Genomic DNA, 18272 nt, shown 5'->3' on the forward strand with positions numbered 1-18272 from the left:
AAGTAAAACGCTCCATTTGTCATAGCCTCTGGCGAATGATATCTCTCGATCAGAGTCTTGGGTCGAATACCAGAGGTGTTGAGATTGCTTTTTTGATATGGTGCAAATTACCTGCATTAGCTAAGTTGGGTCTCGACCTGAGCCTGTTTCATGGCACTTACCAGTGAATTGTGGAGTACACGCCATGGCCGGCAAGTATGCCCTGAGGACTTGCGGAATTTAAAGCTCCACAAATGGAGTCTGTGGAGTTAACACTTGATAGTCTTTGCCCCATCCAATTATCTGATTTGATCAGTGGCGCGATTGAATTTTGTGGGCTGGATACACAGATGATGTCGAGCTTGCCGAGCAGTTGAGCAACCAACGTCGTATTCAAGCAATTTCAGTTGGATTTCTTGTTCTAGGTACAAGGCCATGCAATAATACAGGAGGAAGACATTAGCGGCTGAAGGAGCTAGAATTCTGCATCACAAAGCCGTCCATCATTGGTGTGCACCCAGGCTGATGCCCATGCGACAGGTTGATTCCTGTTTTGGCCGCTTTGAAGGCGTCTGCAGCGCCGATGTTCAGCTTCTGAACCTATCGACTCAAATATAACATGATATGATGAGGTGGCTAAAGACCATCGTCTCTCGCTTTGGCCTCGAAAGTATCAATCGAGGGGTAAAAATCGATATGAGAATGCACAAACCCAGCTGATACTATAACGGTATACGTTTACGTTGTGTCACAGCTTGTTATTCACCCACCGAGACTCCCGTTTCTCTGCAAATGCCTTCAAGCCTTCGTGAAGGCTTTCCCCTTCATTCAAAATTGACTCCATGTTCTCTCTCAGCAAACGACTAGCATTCTCCGCGCTCCCATCTTCATAGCCAGCTAAGATACCCGCCCGACTGATAATCACGCTGTCCGGGTTATTGTTGATGATATTCGTGGCATATCCCAAGGCGGCCCTAACAACCAGCCGATGCAGAACAGCACAGTCAGCTGCACCATCCTTCGTCACAGTATTAATCAATCCCCATTCCCTAGCCTCAGCAGCGGTGATAGTCTTCCCAGTCAAGGCAAGTTCCGTGGCTCTTGGTCGCCCGATAGTTCTTGCAATTCTTGGCAAGGAGCCAGCCATGGCAACGACGCCTCGCTCAGCCCCCGGAAGTGCAAACCGCGCGCTCTCAGCAGCGACCACGAGGTCCAGATTCGAGACAATCCCTATCCCACCACCAAAAACTAATCCGTTGATGGCAGCTATGACCGATTTTTTTGCCGTGGCGGCGTGAAAGACCTCCAAAGCCCGACTGAGGTATTATTTGTCGACTATCGTGCTCTCCGTTTGCGCGACGGGCAGTGGCCTGGTTCTATTTCTTCAGGTCCATTCTGGCACAGAACGCACGTCTTAGCACCGGTGATTATGGCGCAGCAAAGTGATGGCTCGCTGTCGTACCAGGAAAAAAGTGACTCCAATTTATATTGCGCTTCACTGGTCATGGCATTGAGCGCTTGGGGCCGATTGAAGACAACCAACATGATATGTGGAGCTGGGAATGATACACCGCTGTATGTATGTGGCGCTAAGTGACGCTTGAAGGTGTGTGAACTCATCTCAAATTGGGATCTTGTGATTCATGCCTGGGTCAGTGAAGTTTCCGGGTTAATAGTCCCGTGTTTCTTGAGGTGAGATAGATTTTGCTCTAATTCGTAACAGATACTGAAGTACAAAGTGATCAACCGAGCACTTCTGGGCGAAGGCACTATTTGCACTACCTAGCATGCTTATAACACTAGACTACTGAGGTGTCTCCGATGCAGATCGATTTCAAACGTGGTGACCTGAACAGTTTCGTTGGAACGGTAAGTGTAATACAGTGTTCTGTCGCACAGACACGAAACGCCACATTCCACGGAACGTGCTGAAGCCTAGATGATCTGATTAGACTAGTGATTACCTGTAATCTGATAGAAAAGCGAATTATTTAACTTTTCAGCGCTTGGCTTTCCTCGGTTCCCTCTAATTGGACCAAACCCACATCCTGTATGGCGCTAGCTTGACTGGGAAGAAAATGTGACCTGATAATTGCGTACGCGCACGCTCTTGTCGTAAAGTTATCTCCGACAAGATCTGCACCCAAGTAAGCCTGTTCATGTCGCACCGCCCAAGACCTACCGCGAATGCCAAGAACGTTCTCAAATCAAAACTTTGACGCTCTTGCAGTGGATCGCATGCGTTACCCCCGGGAGATACTTATGATGGAGGGTACTGGGAAATAACGGTTACAGCTGTGTAATCCACGCAAAGAAGTCCACGTTGTTCGGCTCCAGCACGAGAAGGTTCACTGGGCCTAGCCAGATTTGCTAAACGAGTTCATCAAAAGAACATCATCGTATCGCCTCGTCTCTTCCATGAAAGTCTCGTCAGATCTTTGCTTTCCCACGTGACATTTCCAGCAAGGTCGATGCGATACCGGCCCATTGCACGTGGACTGTTTCTGTTGAGTTTGGGCCTCGGGCTGACACTTGGTCTGCGCCATACCCGCCCTATGTCTGAAGCAATTACATTGGTGCATTGCACCAATTTTTGAGCTTCAGTAGCAAGCTGCAAGTGCGCGAAGCGGGATGAACGCGATGGGAGTTGAGGCGCCCACCCAGGCGAGCTTGATGGGGTTCAAGAAGCGTATGTCGCCCTTCGCTTTGGCGTAGAATATGAAAATGGCTCAAGGCGCATTCGTCCTGCTTAGATCATCCATTTCTTGATTTGAACCGAGGTGAATACGACCGATCGCGATGTTGTGCTTCTTGTCCCCGATATCGTCTGAGCCATTACGATTGGCATAGCCTTTCCACTTTGTGGGTACCATTTCAGGCGACTTATCGATAAGTGCATTTCGGAAAGCTGCGCAGCGCATATTTGGGACTAATGCTCTCCATGCTGCCTTTCAAGTTCCTCGCCAACACCACGAGTTGGATGGGATTCAGCTAGGTCTCAGAAAGGTCCACCTACAACAGTCGCGTCCTTCTCTTCAGTTCGCTGCTTGGACATGGCTTGGCCTTATCTTAGTCAGAAGTTTGCACACCTACAGGCTTCCTTCGATACGGGGACATCCCTAGCAATGACACTCAGATTTCGGTCGCAGCGGATTGGTCATCGGTTTCAGGTTGCATCTTATAGATGAATCGACTGACGCATTAAACACCGAGTAAGAGCCTTTTCTGCAGAGAACGGCGAAGAAAGAAAGCCTGGATCTACAGATCGGCCAGAGGCAGAAGTCAACAACCCATTTGTATTCAACGCCTATCATCCAAATGAGGTATCGGGGCTCTACAGGCGTGGCTTAAAAGCCAGCCCGGTACCGGCGATATGCGGGCTACCCTGGTTAAACGGACAGATCTGAAAGAAGCGCTCGCGAGTACACTTTACCAGACTGGCGCGCTTGTGGGACAAATCGATCACCTGGTCCTGGTGCAGATCGAAGGTGTAGTCGTAAGTGAGAGCCTTGTCATTCGTAGACATGGGCTCACCGATAATATTCTCAGTGCGGTGATCGTCGAGGAAGCCATAGTGGATCATGCTGGGTCACCATGCCGTGACACGGTGAGGGCCACGGAAGGCGTCGTTGCCGACTAGAGTATGGCGACCGCGGTCAAAGTCATTTGATGCGTAGCGTGCACCCACATTGTCTTCCTTGGCCCAGAAGATTTTGTAGTATGACAATGGGATATCGTTGAAGTGACCGAGGACGGTCGGAGTGTGGGGGTCTTCATGTTGGCGGCGGAGATATTCGCGGTGGTCTTCCAGGGTACCGGTTTCTTTCCAGCCAGTTGCGACACGAGGGTCATTCTACCAAATATAGAAGAGATTCTGGTGTTCAGAGTTGCGATAGTCCAGCGCAACGAGCGAGAAATACTCATCCAGAAAGGGAATGTAGCGACAGTATACAATTTCTCCAGGAGTGGGCTTGGGGTCACGGCGGGGATGACGGTGCACAATTTCCGTCGAGGCCACGGTATAGTCGAGGATAGGGACAGAAGAACCGGGATTCCAGTTAGGAAGCTAGATAGGCTGAGAGCCTAGTGGCGAGGCAGCACCCTGTCAGAAGGCGTTGCGCAAAATAAGCAGCTCGTTCAGAACTGGCGAATACTTTGTACCGCTGCTGACCGGTGCCGGGTATTCAATAGCCACCATTGAGATCCGGAGAGCATACGCCAAAGTCTTGGCATTGAGGCCATTCAGCCGGAGACGAAATGTCTCAATTTCTTGCCGTGCAGTGAAAATGGCATACAGGTACAGCTAGACCTTGCCGACCGTTGGGGCCGAACCTTCCCAGGTACAGATGGACGACGGGCTGCGATGTGTCCGGGCCCAAGCTGTGTTGTTTGACACAGGCATTGCAGTTTTCTGACTCACTGATTGCAGCGCCGTAAAGTAGAGCCCGTCATTGTGCAAGGCTTGAGGAAGCGGCCGAGCTGCTCCTTCGTCCTTGCACAGCTGCAGCAATTGATGGTCATCCTGAAGCTTGCCCGAGCCTTCTAGGTAATACGTCGTGATAGAAGAATGAGGCAAGCGAAGCTTCACGATCATGAATTGCGCAGAGTTTGCCATGGCTAGTCGATACGAGTCAAATATCGGAGAGTTCTAATAGGAACTTGCAGAGGGGTAGTCCGCAACTTGGCTCGGTTTGATGCAAGTCAACTAGCCGGTAACCCTATAGGGCCCGAACTCGCAGACATGGTTTCATTGCTCTTCCAAATCATCCAGCAATCGCCATGCACCTGTGGGTCCAGGCCTTTACCTTGACGTAGCAGACAGTGCCGGGGGACGATCGTTGCGCCGATGAATTATGCGGGTCTGAACAGCAACCATACAAGTGTACAGGGTGGAATGATGATCAGATTATAAAAGAGAATTCGGGACCGTGTCTTATAAGAAGCGTAATCGTGCGTCAAGCCCCTGGTACAAACCTAGCCTCGCCGATCATCGTAAAAGATTTTGCAGCGGCGAATCTTGTTGACTGTGATAGGATCGTGTTCGATGTGACAATGCAGATCATTCAAGGCTCCGACGTTCTCAATGTCCTCGTCCTCAAAGGCTAATGTAAGAGTGTAAATCCTGACGCTAGATCAGGAATAAGCATAAGCATAAGCGGGAGAAGATGTAGAGTCTGGCGCCATCCCGAGTTAGGGGTATACAGTAGGAATATTTAACTAGTATGCAGTATCATACATTCAATGGCGAGGATACTTACACAGTTACGGTGCTTTTTAACAGTATATTTCAGGCTTCCTATTTCACGATCCCCTGTTCAATCCTGATTTCGATTCAATAAGCCCGGAGCTATGGCGCCTCCAGCAATTCTAGCGTTTTTTCCCCTGCAAACCAGTGACACGTCTGAGCCCGTGAGTCTTGTGAAGCACAGATGTCCTCGGTCAAAGCAACAGGACCATGGTGTTATTCTCCGGGCGCGGGTGGAAGTAGCTGGTCTTTGTGAGTTATCTGATCGACATGTCCCAGCAGTTTCTTTAAATCTTGAGATACGAAGGTCTTCATGATGGTTCAACCATGGCCACTCTGCTTACGGCAAGCTGAGCTTTCGTGCTAGCTCAATATATCGGCAAAGACGACGTCACCTTCGGAGGCATTTTATCAGGTCGCACCGTCGATCTAACAGACGTCGAGAGGGTCATGGGACCAATCTACTATTAAAGGGCCATTCGAGTCAAGTTCCAGCCTGGCTGGACAGTTCAAGACCTCCTCGGCGGCGTACGCGACGAATTACTCGAAGAAGCCGTCACGCTACGCTCGGCTTTCAAGAGATCTCGAACAAGTGCACTAGCTGGTCCCTTAATATTCCAGTTTTCTCGTCTGTTGTGCACCATCTCGATATTCAGTACTTTGACAGGGTTCTGTTAGCGGGTACCGAGTGTGTTGTTGGCTATACAAACCCGCACCCCCAGCCGCCCAGTCCACTTTGTATTGTCTCGTACACGGAGGCTGGAATGACATTTGTCTGTGTTGCGGCGGATGAGGAACGATTGAAGGCCTGGGAGGCGAGGCTGAAAAAATGGGCTGCTGTCATTGAGGGATTTTGTCAATAATTTTATGGCTGTTTTGTCAATAATCCTATGGCTGTAACCTGATTCAATTCCGCGTTTCAACTACCTTGCGGGTATCTGTGCAGCAACTGTCATGTTGTGTTTCTGGATAATTGGCATAGTTGCATTGCACAAATTCTTGTTACTTCAATACATCGGATACGCTCATGACAATTGACTGAGCATGTCAACTAAACATGTCAACTGAACATGACAATAGAGATCAATCGTCGTTCCACGTATTAGAATCTAAAAGGCTTGCCTTGCATGCAGCCTTGAATTCATGGCAAATTTTACGTGAAATTCATCTTTCAGATAATTCCGGATAGGAGTCAGATCAAAGCTAGAATCTCCAAACAATTAAAAGCCCCTCCTGTGCTGTGTCTGACTTGACCCAACCGTACTGAAACATTTCGTTGAGTGTATAGCTGAGTGGGTAGCTGGCATCGAGAATTGGATCGGTGGGTCTCTAGACTTGACGCGTCAGCGCTAAACCTCTTTAGAAATCCAATTCTAGAGATCAGGTAACAAAGAAGGTTTAACGCGGTACGGTGACTAAGCCCTTACCTTCTCCTCGTATGTAAGCTTTAGACTACGCACTTTCTATTATAATAATATAGCCGACGATCTAACCGTTCGATATATCTAGATATCCCCTAGATATTTAGTAAATATTTAGTATTCTTACCTATTTAAATCTAGAAATAACCTAGATATCTAGGGTATATATTTAGTAAAGCTTAGTATATATCCCTTATATTAGTCTCTCCTTAAATATCCCTTAGATATCTAGTAGATACCTTTTCTTAAAGGTAAATAATAGTCAGACTATATATTATAAAGATGTGAGGTACTATAAACTAAACATTACTAGATATCCCTCAGATATCTAGCAATATTTATAATATAAGGGGAATAAAGGGATAGGGCGTAGAAGAAGGTAATATAAGAAGCGAGGTGTATGCCAAGGTATTAAAGTGGATACTGCCAGTCTTGGATGCTAACCCTGAATAAGAAGGCGGTAAGCCAATTCTAGAACTCAGCTTTTCCAATTCTCGAACTCAACTGCTTCCTGGCGCTAACCCTCTTTTGAATCTAACTCTCGAACTCTGGTGACGAAAGAGGCTTAGCGCAGTATTGTGACCAAGCCCTTACCTGCTCCTCGTATGTGAGCTTTAGACTACGCACTTGGTATAATAATATAACCTAAAACTCTCGACGATATGAGCGTTCGATATATCTAGATAGCCTCTAGATTTCTGGTCGATATCTATGACTATAGGTAAGTAACATAGTAAGAATATCAATAGTAAAGATAGGAGGTACTACGTAGATATATATAAGAAAAAAGGTAATAGAAGAAACTAGATATTAACCAGATATCCGGGACATATCTTACAAAGGAGGTATACCCACTAAGGCTAATAGGGGGCAATAAGGGAGTAGAGTGTGGAAGAAAGTAAGACCAGAAGTAAGTTGTATGCCAAGGTATTAAAGGGGGAAACCGCCAGACTTGGATGCTAACCCTAATCGGAAGGGCGGTCAGCCAAGTCTGAGACTCAGCTTTTCTAACTCTCGAAGTCAACTAATTCCTGGCGTAACATGACGGACTATATACCCGCGTACTTGTCACGTACCACCGCAAGCCCTAATTCCACACATGGAAAAAGCCCCGTTATCAGGACTTCTTATCTGATGGCTCCTTATCTGATCTGACGACAGCTTTCTCCGAATCCTTGAATGTCACTTTCTCGTCTCCGGTCTCCGTCTTCAAGCTTCTACGAGTCATACCATGCAAATTAAGGCGCTAACCTCCCTGGCCCGCGGCCAACCCGGAATCCTCCACCACATCGTAAAGCCGCTCTATCCCTCATAACCCGCCACCCGACTAATCCGACTACCAGACCCCAAGCCTGATCTCTTTCGAATACACGCGCGGTGGAATCCGCAAGCCCCACACCCTCATCTTCGTAGGAGGCTTAGGCGATGGTCTTGGCACAGTCGAATATCTAAGCGACATCGTTCGAGCCCTGGAGCCAACGGAATGGACAGTCTTTGGACTGATTTTATCCTGCTCGTACGGAGGCTGGGGCATGGGCCGACTAGGGAATGATATCGACGAAATCGCACTTACCATCAACTACGTTCGTGAATACAAGACACCGCAGTTCGGACCGGGCAAGGTCGTTATCATGGGCCACTCGACTGGTAGCCAGGATGTAATGCATTACATCAACTGTTCGAATCCCCGACCGACACATCCTGTGTTCGATAAGGATTGGACGCCTATCATGCGACCGGAGGTTGATGGTGCTATAATGCAAGCTCCTGTGTCGGATCGGGAGGGCATTTTGTGGGTGATCAAGTGTGGTACGGAGCGGGATAGTCCCGAGACGATGCGCAAGATCTATAACAAAGCGGTTGACGATGCGAAACGACACACATACGAGGATCACAACTCTGTTGACACGGTTGTGCCTCTGTCTGTGACGGGACGTATTGGATACCCGACCTCAGCGCCGGTGAGTAGCCGACGGTTCTTAAGTCTGGTCAGCCCAGACAGTCCTGAGAACCCGGACGAAGACGACCTATTTAGCTCAGATTTGAGCGACCAGAGGTTGAAAGAGACCTTTGGACAAATTGGGGTACGTGGTCTACTGAAGCAGCAATTGTTGGTGCTGTATTCTGGTCGGGACCAGTCTGTGCCTCCGTGGGTGAACAAAGAAGCGCTGATTAAGCGGTGGAAGGAGGCCCTGGATGCAGACGGTACACATTTCTGGAGTCCTTGGAGTATGGTTATTCCTGGTGCCTCGCATGCTTTGAGTGATTCAGATCAAAAAGAGCCGAGACGGATCCTGGTGGAGAGGGTGATTGGATACTTGAATGACATGTTGAAGGGTTAGCTGGGCGTTTTTCAGACTTTTATTGTGCCACTTGATGGGTGGGTTGATGGATTGACGGGATCTCTGGATGTGTGAAATATGAGCTTCGAAGTGTAATGACCAGGCGGCCTGGTGTCAGACTTGAGTTGAAAGGCATCCATAAGTATTGAAAGTATTGAAAGACGCTGGTTCACGTTATACAAGGCTTTCCTATCAAGACACTTCTTAATAATGATCAAAGGAAGCCCGCTTGTGACTCAGTATGCACAGTTCTGCTATGGAAGCAGCCCAGTGAAATTTCTGCAAGGCCCAAATTACAGGGCATGGTATACTACCGTGCTTCGTATGGTACAGAGTGTTCCAATATGAGAACCGGGGAACTAAGAGATATACCGGGCAGGGGGTTCAGCTCGGCCATAATCGAGCGGGCAGTGTATGCTTGTACATTTATTTAAAGGTCGGCGTTTCTGTGGCTTTGAATGGGAGGCTACCGCGATCAGCATGGCTAAATTTACTGGTGAGTATACTTACTACCATTCACTATGAGATTGTGACAGACGAATATGAACAAACCGATCCCTGGGTTGTACTCGCTTCAGAAGTCATACCTAGAGAATGTGTAGGCACCTTTAATTGGAAAGTACACGCGAGAAGGTCAATATATACCTTTTCAGTTGTCGAGCAACAGCAAAATGCTACTGGTTGATCCGCGAGTGTGTTCCCATTCTTCACGAAAGCAAGAATGTTGTGTTGAGTTCTCGGATCCTCTTGAATATATTTATCGTTAACGTGTGTGCGGAATGAGCATGGAAAATTCCATGTACGACGTTCGGCCTCTATACCTCACACTCACAAATGGAATCGAGTTGCCCATTAAATCTCCCTGATGCCATATCAAAGACACGTCAAGGTGAAAGCGACGCGTCGCCTGGGCTCTTTGACGCCCTCCAATTAGCTTAGTTTGCCGATTCTCTAGCCGGAAGGTCCTCCTCCTGCAATTTGATATAAACATTTGAAATAAGAAAGCAATGAAAAGTACGACCGGCTTTCGCATAAGCAGATTTTCAAGTATTTTTATCAAGACCAAGAGTGATTAATCCACTTCACCACGGGGGAAGACAAGACAAGTATTGTGGTGGCTTGGTGCCGCGAATTCAACGACAGCTTCTACTGCTTGTATCTCTCTTTCTGTTCGAGGTATGTATAACAACAAACTAATGAATGTTTAATTATCCGAATATGGAGTGTACTGCTTTGAAAAAGATAGAGAAAATTCACTAAAGTGGATGCATGATTTGTACTATATGAATTGAAAACCGGAGTGCATTGACATGATTCACCCGGCTAGCTCAATTGGTCAGAGCGTCCGACTTTTAATCGGAAGGTTCGGGGTTCGACCCCCCGGTCGGGTGATCTTTTTTTTCTTCGCTTTTCTTTTTTCCCAGTTTGGCATGTTTGTCCACATGAATGACATACACATCAAACACTGACCAAAAGTAAGAGACTCGAGTGAGTGCCTAGGTGGGCATTGAAATACTTCAGCATGACAGTGTACCGTGCGCGTCGACATGCATAATTTTTTTAACTGTTCTCTACATTAAAGTCGGACAAAAATATCATGCTGGTCTCTGTTATTGAATGTCTGGATTTGAACCTGTATTCGTATGGCGGAAAACTACCAAATGAAGACAATTGCATTGGAGCATGGCCCTCCACGTTTCTCGCGTACACTAGTGGACTTAGTCCCGGGCAGCCTTTCTCCAATTCGCAGGCATGTTTCGTGGCTTGAGTCCGCCCTATTTCCCAATATTAAATACTGACGGACCTTCCTAGGAAAGTGTCATTACAGCAGCTCAATTGAATCCTTCAGGACTCAACTGTCAAGCCGAAAGAAAAGTGTGGCTAGACCAAGCACTATCGATGCCCCTGGAAGTGAGCTCCAAAGACCAAGCCCGCAAAGGGAAGATGCCTCTGACATCATGTCCAGTTTCATCCCCCGTGGTTCCGTCCATTGACCAATTTTGACATAGTCCACCCAAGAGCCAGTCCACCGGAACCCGCCGTGTCGATCGTCAATGTCACCCGGACAATGCCAGGGGCCGTGAGACGGGACACGTACATGACCGGTAGATGGAGATACGGCTGCCCAGCGGACTAGTCGAGCAAGGACCAGTTGGAGCGGATGTCTGTCTGACCAGGACGAGACCATGGCGGGCCGTTGAACGCCATATGGCGCCTCCATCCCACGGCCGAGCAGCACGGGCGGATCCGCTAGGGCTCCCCGGTCGGTTCACAAATTGCAAAGGCAACTATTGGCTTGGAAGAAAAGGATTGGTCTCTGGCTCCTCGTCACCTTAGTCGGGTACGTCCGCGGCTGGAGAGCCATGTACCATTTCCCTGGGGAGGTGAGATTCCTGCCACAATCACACCAGGAGGCACAAGGACATCGCTGACAAATGGCCACTATGTAAAGAGCACATCACTACGATATGGGGGCATATAGGAGGCGAAAATCGAGAATTGATGGGGTCACGCGAAGAGCGAAGCAGTCAGGAGAGGGATCTCGTGGACCCAGAGTCTGGACCATTTGAGTCTCAATTCGAGCCAAGCTTAGGGGCGGCCGGAGGACTAAGGGAGCAGCTCGCCGGAGAAGAGCCGGGAAGCTGCCGGGTTCCAATTGGCAGCAGAACGGGAAATTAAGTGTCGTCTCTCCAGACAATAAACTTGGCTGCTCCACTGCACTCATTCGAGGTAACTCTCGGGGACGATCTATTAGCGGGAATTGCACGCGCCGTTCCGCGGGTGGATGCCTCCTGACCACTCGAGTTGTCGAGGAGGCATCCAGCCCAACGTGTCGGTACATACTCTCCATGTATCCGGTCCCTGCGGTGACCAGGTGAAGAAAGAGGGGGGACCCAAAGGAAAAGGAGACGGCTCTAGTCCAGTTCTAGCATGGCTTAGAACCATTCCAGAAGGAGATTGACTGTCTAGGGTCAATCTTGATAGTCCCACGGAGCCAGTGACGGAAGATGAAACGATAGGGGGTTCATCCGAGGGCAGTTCACCAGTTCATGATGCTGATGAAACGCCGCCAATGGAGTATGAAGAACCAGCAACCGAAGGCCGAACGGCACTTGAGGTTTCCACGTGCGATATCCGAATATACTCAGAGATTTGAGAAGAAAAGGAAAAACCTTCTCGCTTGGACCGGGATCCACCAAGGCCAAAGCAGCTTCCTGTCGTGGTATAGAGGCGAGACCAATTTCGCCTCGACCCCCTGACTGGCTCTGGGCCCGGAATCATCTTATCCACTGTGCCCTGTGCGAGTTCCCCATTCCCTTTTCGTCCCGGGGACCCGGCTTTTCTGCGATCGGTAGAATCATAGAACGTGGAACGTGAAACATAGAACCTAGATCGCAGAGCATGGAACATAGAACATAGACTATGGAACCCAGAGCATAGGTACGGAACATAGGTACTTTGAGATCTCAACAGACTAGGAGGGGAGAGAAGCAGGGTAGAAACAGCTAGAGCTTGGTCGAGGGCCCTGGTTTAGGGCGGGCATTGGGCCAACACGCCCTTGGGGGAGAATGTATGATCTCATGGAGCCTTCTCTCTGTTTTTTTTTTTTCCCTTCTTTCTCTTTTTTCCTTCCTATTGCACTCCCATTTTCCCTTTACATATTTAGTTAGTCCGTGATTCCTGATCTGTAGTTATCTCCCCTCCGTAGAGGGGCTTAGCATCTTTTTTTTTTTTTTTTTTTTTTTTTAACAATCTCCCCTGCCGTCCCACGTACCCGAGACGGTCTCGGAATAGCAATTGACCAGGGTAGAGAGCAGAATGATGGAAGGAATGGAGTTTCGATGGCCTTAAGAGTTTCCCATATCCCACACAGTCCACCAACCCCTCCCTCTCCACTTAGTTCCAGCCACTGCCCGGACCAGACTTCGCACACTGGAGCCCCCCTCTTTTCCTCCCCCTTCACACAACCTGCGTCATCTGTTGCGAGCTCCCTTTTTCCCACACATATCTCCTCTCTCCCGTGCCCGCCATGTCGGGGAAAATGACATTGTACAAGTTGGTGGTCTTGGGCGACGGAGGTGTTGGTAAAACAGCCCTTACCATTCAGGTTGGTTCAATCTTCGACGGATTCCAACGGGAGACTGACCCTGGAGCTTGCAGCTCTGCCTCAACCACTTCGTCGAAACCTACGATCCGACTATCGAGGACTCCTACCGCAAACAAGTCGTCATCGACGGCCAGTCATGCATGCTCGAAGTGCTGGACACCGCGGGCCAGGAGGAATACACCGCGCTGCGAGACCAGTGGATCCGTGATGGTGAAGGTTTCGTGCTCGTCTACAGCATCACATCGCGCGCCTCCTTTTCGCGCATCACCAAGTTCTACAACCAGATCAAGATGGTCAAGGAGTCATCCAGCTCCGGATCCCCCTCCGGTCCCAGCTACCTGGCCTCTCCGATGAACACCTCGGGCGCAGCCCCCTTACCCGTGCCCGTGATGCTCGTGGGCAACAAGAGCGACAAGGCGGTCGAGCGCGCCGTCTCCGCCAAGAAGGCCAAGCCCTCGCCAAAGAGCTCGGCTGCGAATTCGTCGAAGCGTCAGCGAAAAACTGCATCAATGTCGAGAAGGCCTTTTATGACGTCGTCCGCATGCTGCGGCAGCAGCGACAGCAGGCACAGAGTGGCCGGGGTCAGGACCGTCGTCCGACGGGCTTCGGATCGGGACGCGACCGTAACGCAGAGGCCGAGTATCCCAAGCCTTTTCGGACAGACCGAACACGGCATCGCAGTCGACTGCAGTGTGTTCTCCTGTGAGGCCGGTCCATCCAGAAAGGTAATCCGTGCCTCCACGGCCTAATTCTCCTTGTTCCTTTCTTCTATAATTCTGTCGGTCTCGGGTGCATTTGGAGGATGGTTCTGTCTTTTGGTTACGACCTCGTTTGGCGTCGGCGGCCTCTTTCTTCGCTCGATCGTGCTCCGTCTTCGGCTGCGCTCGCCATCGCAGACTGGAGATGAGCAGCTACCCTCTACGCTTTCTATCTCAACTTTTCTTTGGATTGCACCTTTTGCACCTCTGTCCACCGGCACCGGACTCGCGGTACTCGGCCCCTGCTGAATTCCACATCCTGAATCTACGGCAACCCCCCTTGGCACCGATATATCTCCCCCGCTTGATGCTTGGGACATTGGTAGCTTACGGGCCGATGGATGATTGAGGCATTACATTTCCTCAAAGCACCCGACGCCACAAACAAAACAAACCCCCAAACCCCCAAACCCCTCCCCCTTCTAGGCGACGAAGCCCGAAGATCGCAGTCGCGCATTAGCAGGCATTTCGATATGATACCCTACGACTGAGCTTGTCATGTTATTATTATTTTTTTGAATTTGTGCCAGCCATTTCCGCGAGTAAATAGACAACACAAGATTTTGAACTCAATGCTTCACACGGGGGAAAATGCGAGATGTCAACTGACACCCAGCTGTATTTGGAGATCTCGGTAAATAACGGAACGTAATAAGTAGCTCACGAAACTCAAGCCGTGGGCGGAGTGGGCAGCCTCTCATTACGCAGCAAATACATCACAGTCCACAGTGGCCTGCAACTTTCACGTGTATCTGCCAAGTACCCCAAAATTGCGGGGAAAGCACGGACATCCTCGGGCAGTTCCTCCCCGCATTCATACCCTCATCCTGGATCTCTACAGAGGGGTTTAGTCCCTGCATTCACCCCGTTCAATCGTACCTCCTTATCTAACCGAGACCTCGCGTACTGGTAGGGATTAAGAATTGCTAAGAATCCGCGCTTCTCTATCACCATCAACGCACCATGACACACCCGCAACGAGTCGCGCTAGAACAGTCCCTCACCGATCCAGAGAGCTTCTGGTCAGGTCACGCGGAGCGGCTCCACTGGCACCGCAAACCGAGTCGAGTGCTGACGCGGCAGACTAAGACTCTCCCCAGCGGAACGCAGCATGAACACTGGTCATGGTTCCCGGATGGAGAAATCTCCACGACCTACAACTGTGTGGATCGACATGTTGCTAGTGGGCGGGGCGATCAAGTGGCCATTATCTGGGAGTCGCCGGTGACACACACGACGGAGAAATATACTTATGCGCAGCTGTTGGACGAGGTGGAGGTTCTTGCTGGCGTGTTACGAGAGGAAGGTGTAGGGAAAGGAGATGTGGTTATCATCTACAGTATGCATGCCATGAATAACCGCAGAGTGGAAATAGATTGTCTGACAACGGGCAGTGCCAATGATTCCAGCCGCACTCATTGCAGCCCTGGCTATCACCAGGCTTGGAGCCGTCCATGCTGCGGTCTTTGGCGGGTTCGCTGCCAAGTCCCTGGCACAGAGGATCGAAGCAGCTCGACCGCGGGCCATCATGACGGCGTCGTGCGGGATTGAAGGTGCCAAGGGACCGATTTCGTATCGGCCTTTGGTGGAGGGGGCTGTGGAGGCGAGCCGGTTCAAGCCTTTGAAGGTGATCGTGTGGCAGCGGGACCAGATGCGCTGGGACAATCCAGATAAACTGGGTGGTCAACGGAACTGGCAGCGGCTGGTCAAAAGCGCGCGTGGCCGTGGTATTCGGGCTGGGCCCGTGCCTGTGAAGAGTACGGATGGGTTGTATATCATTTATACGAGTGGTAGGTTGAATCATGATCGTCTCGGTCACGTTGCTGATAGAAAAACACAGGTACAACGGGTCTACCAAAGGGTGTCTTTCGAGAGGCTGGAGGCCACGCTGTGGGTCTTGAACTATCCATTCAGTCCTTGTTTAGTATCAAGCCCGGAGATGTGATGTTTTGCGCCTCAGACATCGGCTGGGTGGTTGGTCACTCATACATCCTCTATGCACCGCTGCTGGTCGGCGCGACGACCGTACTCTTCGAAGGCAAGCCCATTGGTACACCAGATGCAGGAACATTCTGGCGAATCATTGAGAAACACGGAGTGAATACTCTTTTCACCGCACCAACAGCAATGCGAGCCATCCGCAAGGACGACCCCAATGACAAGTTCTTAAAAGAAATAGGCCAACGAGGCGGCCTCAAATCCCTTCGAGCCCTGTTCCTAGCCGGTGAACGCAGCGAACCAAGTATCATCCGCACGTACCAAGACCTCCTGTCCCAATACGCCGCCCGGGGGGGCTCTGGTCATCGACAACTGGTGGTCCTCCGAGTCCGGCTCCCCCATCTCAGGTCTAGCTCTGGATGCACACGCCGCCTTACCCGCAAAAACCAGACCGAGCAGTCCACTCACCATCCGGCCTGGTTCTGCAGGCCTCCCCATGCCCGGATTCGACGTACGAATCGTCGATGATGAAGGTCACCAAGTTCCACCGGGAACAATGGGTAACATTGTACTGGCACTCCCGCTTGCCCCAACGGCATTCACAAGTCTCTTCCAAGACGAAGAACGTTTCTACAAAGGTTATCTGAAGAGATTTAACGGTCGCTGGCTGGATACTGGCGACGCCGGTCTAATTGATGAAGATGGATACGTGCACATCATGTCTCGATCCGATGATATTATTAACGTTGCGGCGCACCGTTTCAGTACTGGTAAATCCCCTTCTCGAATCCTAATACGTGAAAGAGAAGAAATAAAACAGTATACTGATAAAACGAAGGCCAAATTGAACAAGTCATCCTCTCCCACCCCTCCATCGGTGAAGCAAGTGTAGTCGGGATCCCGGACCCCCTCAAAGGCCACCTTCCATTCGCATTTATCCAGCCTCGCCAGGAAGACTCGAAACAAATACCAGCGACACCATCCTCAGAGCTATTCAACGAAGTGAACGCACTCGTGCGCGAGCAGATAGGCGCCATCGCTTCACTGGGCGGGATGATTCAGGGCCGAGGAATGATTCCTAAGACGCGAAGTGGCAAGACGCTTAGACGGGTTTTGAGGCAACTTGTAGAGAATGCAGTACAGGGGATGTACGACGAGGTGGTTAGTGTCCCGCCTACTGTGGAGGATGCGGATGTTGTTGAGGTTGCGAGAGGAAGGATTAGAGAGTATTTTGAGAAGAGGGTTGGGAAGCCGAAGCTTTAGATTCTTTGTGAGACATGTTATGCTTGGAAGATAGAATAGCCTTGAAGCGTGAGGTCTAGAGTTAGAGAAGTTAGGAAATAAAGCTTCATTGATGGTAGGTTAATAGCCATGTGAGTAAGAGGTGTATCTTCTCGGATCTCTTTGAAACCTTTCAAGAATGCCATGCCAGGAACTGTGTACGAGATATCAAGAAATGCCTTATTCTGCTCTATACTTTCTTTCTTGAGATGCTCTGTTCTTCCTTTTTGTCTTTTCCATCGTCTTCTTACATACACGGAGTCTGTCTCCCGGAAGCTGCTACCTAGTTCTCTGTAGTTCATATATCACACGACCCCAAAGACGGGATCATTGCCGTGATCACCGTCCGCTCGAAGAACAATTCGGAAATCGGCGTCTAGAGGAGGTGCCACTCCAATAAAATACCAATCTTTGATCAGCGATGAGTGAGCGAAATTGTACTGGGGAAATTGCTGGAACCAAGTTTTTCCATTTGTCATTTAAGATTCTCGAAACAAGTAGTGGGTGACCTACCTGCAATTTTTAAGCTCACAGAGCTTCAGCTTTACTCTATCTCTTGTTATTCACATGCAATATATGTCACGCAAGGAGGAAATAGTTGAGCACGACAATTGAAAAAGCTGACGCCAGACTTGGGAGACCGCCTTCCATATTAGGATTAGTGTCTAAGTCTGGTGGTATCCACATAAATACCTTGGCATACACCGTGCTTCTAGTCTTACCTTCTTCCACGGCCTATTACCTTATTATCCCTAATAGGCCTTAAGTGTATCTCCCTTATATCTCCCGTATTCCCTAGATATCTAGGGGATATTTAAATCGAACAGTTATATCGTCGAGAGTTTTAGGCTATAATTATGATAAACGCGTAGTCTAAAGCTCATATACGAGGAGTGGGTAAGAGCTTTGTTACTATACCGCGCTAGACCTTTGTCACCTAAGCTCGACGATTGGATTCAAAAGGGGCTTAGCGCCGACGCGTCAAGTGTAGAGACCCACCGATTCAGTTAGTGATACCAGCTATACACTCTCAAGCAAGACTGCGAGGACTATCGGCATTCGGGTGGGTCCCTTCTCCCGCTGGACTAGAAACAGAAGGAACTAGAGAGCTTATAGTAATTTGGCGGCCTCTTCTGTCTTACTCTCTTTACTCTAATCAATGTTAAATACGAAAGTTCCTAACACAGAGCAATTAGATCA

General features: G+C 49.5%; 6 protein-coding genes across 6 annotated transcripts; 3 read left to right on the top strand and 3 right to left on the bottom strand.

Moving 5' to 3' along the window:
* Nucleotides 1-438: 438 nt before the first annotated feature.
* On the bottom strand, nucleotides 439-1524 carry N7477_004834 (enoyl-CoA hydratase/isomerase family protein; the record flags this gene model as incomplete). Its single annotated transcript, XM_056966497.1, has 4 exons — nucleotides 439-579; nucleotides 692-701; nucleotides 750-1295; nucleotides 1391-1524. The coding sequence occupies 4 exons, from the start codon at nucleotides 1522-1524 to the stop codon at nucleotides 439-441; spliced, it is 831 nt and encodes a 276-aa protein (XP_056823278.1).
* A 1789-nt stretch (nucleotides 1525-3313) lies between these two features.
* On the bottom strand, nucleotides 3314-3562 carry N7477_004835 (uncharacterized protein; the record flags this gene model as incomplete). Its single annotated transcript, XM_056966498.1, has 1 exon — nucleotides 3314-3562. The coding sequence occupies one exon, from the start codon at nucleotides 3560-3562 to the stop codon at nucleotides 3314-3316; it is 249 nt and encodes an 82-aa protein (XP_056823279.1).
* A 6-nt stretch (nucleotides 3563-3568) lies between these two features.
* Nucleotides 3569-4594, bottom strand: N7477_004836 (GNAT family N-acetyltransferase; the record flags this gene model as incomplete). The annotated part of the gene is made up of 4 exons (XM_056966499.1): nucleotides 3569-3832; nucleotides 3932-4045; nucleotides 4151-4282; nucleotides 4400-4594. The coding sequence occupies 4 exons, from the start codon at nucleotides 4592-4594 to the stop codon at nucleotides 3569-3571; spliced, it is 705 nt and encodes a 234-aa protein (XP_056823280.1).
* A 3282-nt stretch (nucleotides 4595-7876) lies between these two features.
* Nucleotides 7877-8987, top strand: N7477_004837 (uncharacterized protein; the record flags this gene model as incomplete). Its single annotated transcript, XM_056966500.1, has 2 exons — nucleotides 7877-7936; nucleotides 7989-8987. 2 exons carry the CDS (start codon nucleotides 7877-7879, stop codon nucleotides 8985-8987), a joined length of 1059 nt encoding a protein of 352 aa, XP_056823281.1.
* A 4030-nt stretch (nucleotides 8988-13017) lies between these two features.
* On the top strand, nucleotides 13018-13844 carry rasB (Ras small monomeric GTPase RasB; the record flags this gene model as incomplete). The annotated part of the gene is made up of 2 exons (XM_056966501.1): nucleotides 13018-13095; nucleotides 13149-13844. The coding sequence occupies 2 exons, from the start codon at nucleotides 13018-13020 to the stop codon at nucleotides 13842-13844; spliced, it is 774 nt and encodes a 257-aa protein (XP_056823282.1).
* A 972-nt stretch (nucleotides 13845-14816) lies between these two features.
* Nucleotides 14817-17054, top strand: N7477_004839 (putative acyl-CoA synthetase; the record flags this gene model as incomplete). Its single annotated transcript, XM_056966502.1, has 5 exons — nucleotides 14817-15192; nucleotides 15248-15643; nucleotides 15694-16152; nucleotides 16199-16561; nucleotides 16630-17054. The coding sequence occupies 5 exons, from the start codon at nucleotides 14817-14819 to the stop codon at nucleotides 17052-17054; spliced, it is 2019 nt and encodes a 672-aa protein (XP_056823283.1).
* Nucleotides 17055-18272: the final 1218 nt, after the last annotated feature.

Source organism: Penicillium maclennaniae (assembly GCF_028827695.1).
Source record: "Penicillium maclennaniae strain IBT 15551 chromosome Unknown utg000004l:1.0-3007600.0:1.0-3009580.0, whole genome shotgun sequence".
Taxonomy (NCBI): Eukaryota; Fungi; Ascomycota; class Eurotiomycetes; order Eurotiales; family Aspergillaceae; genus Penicillium; species Penicillium maclennaniae.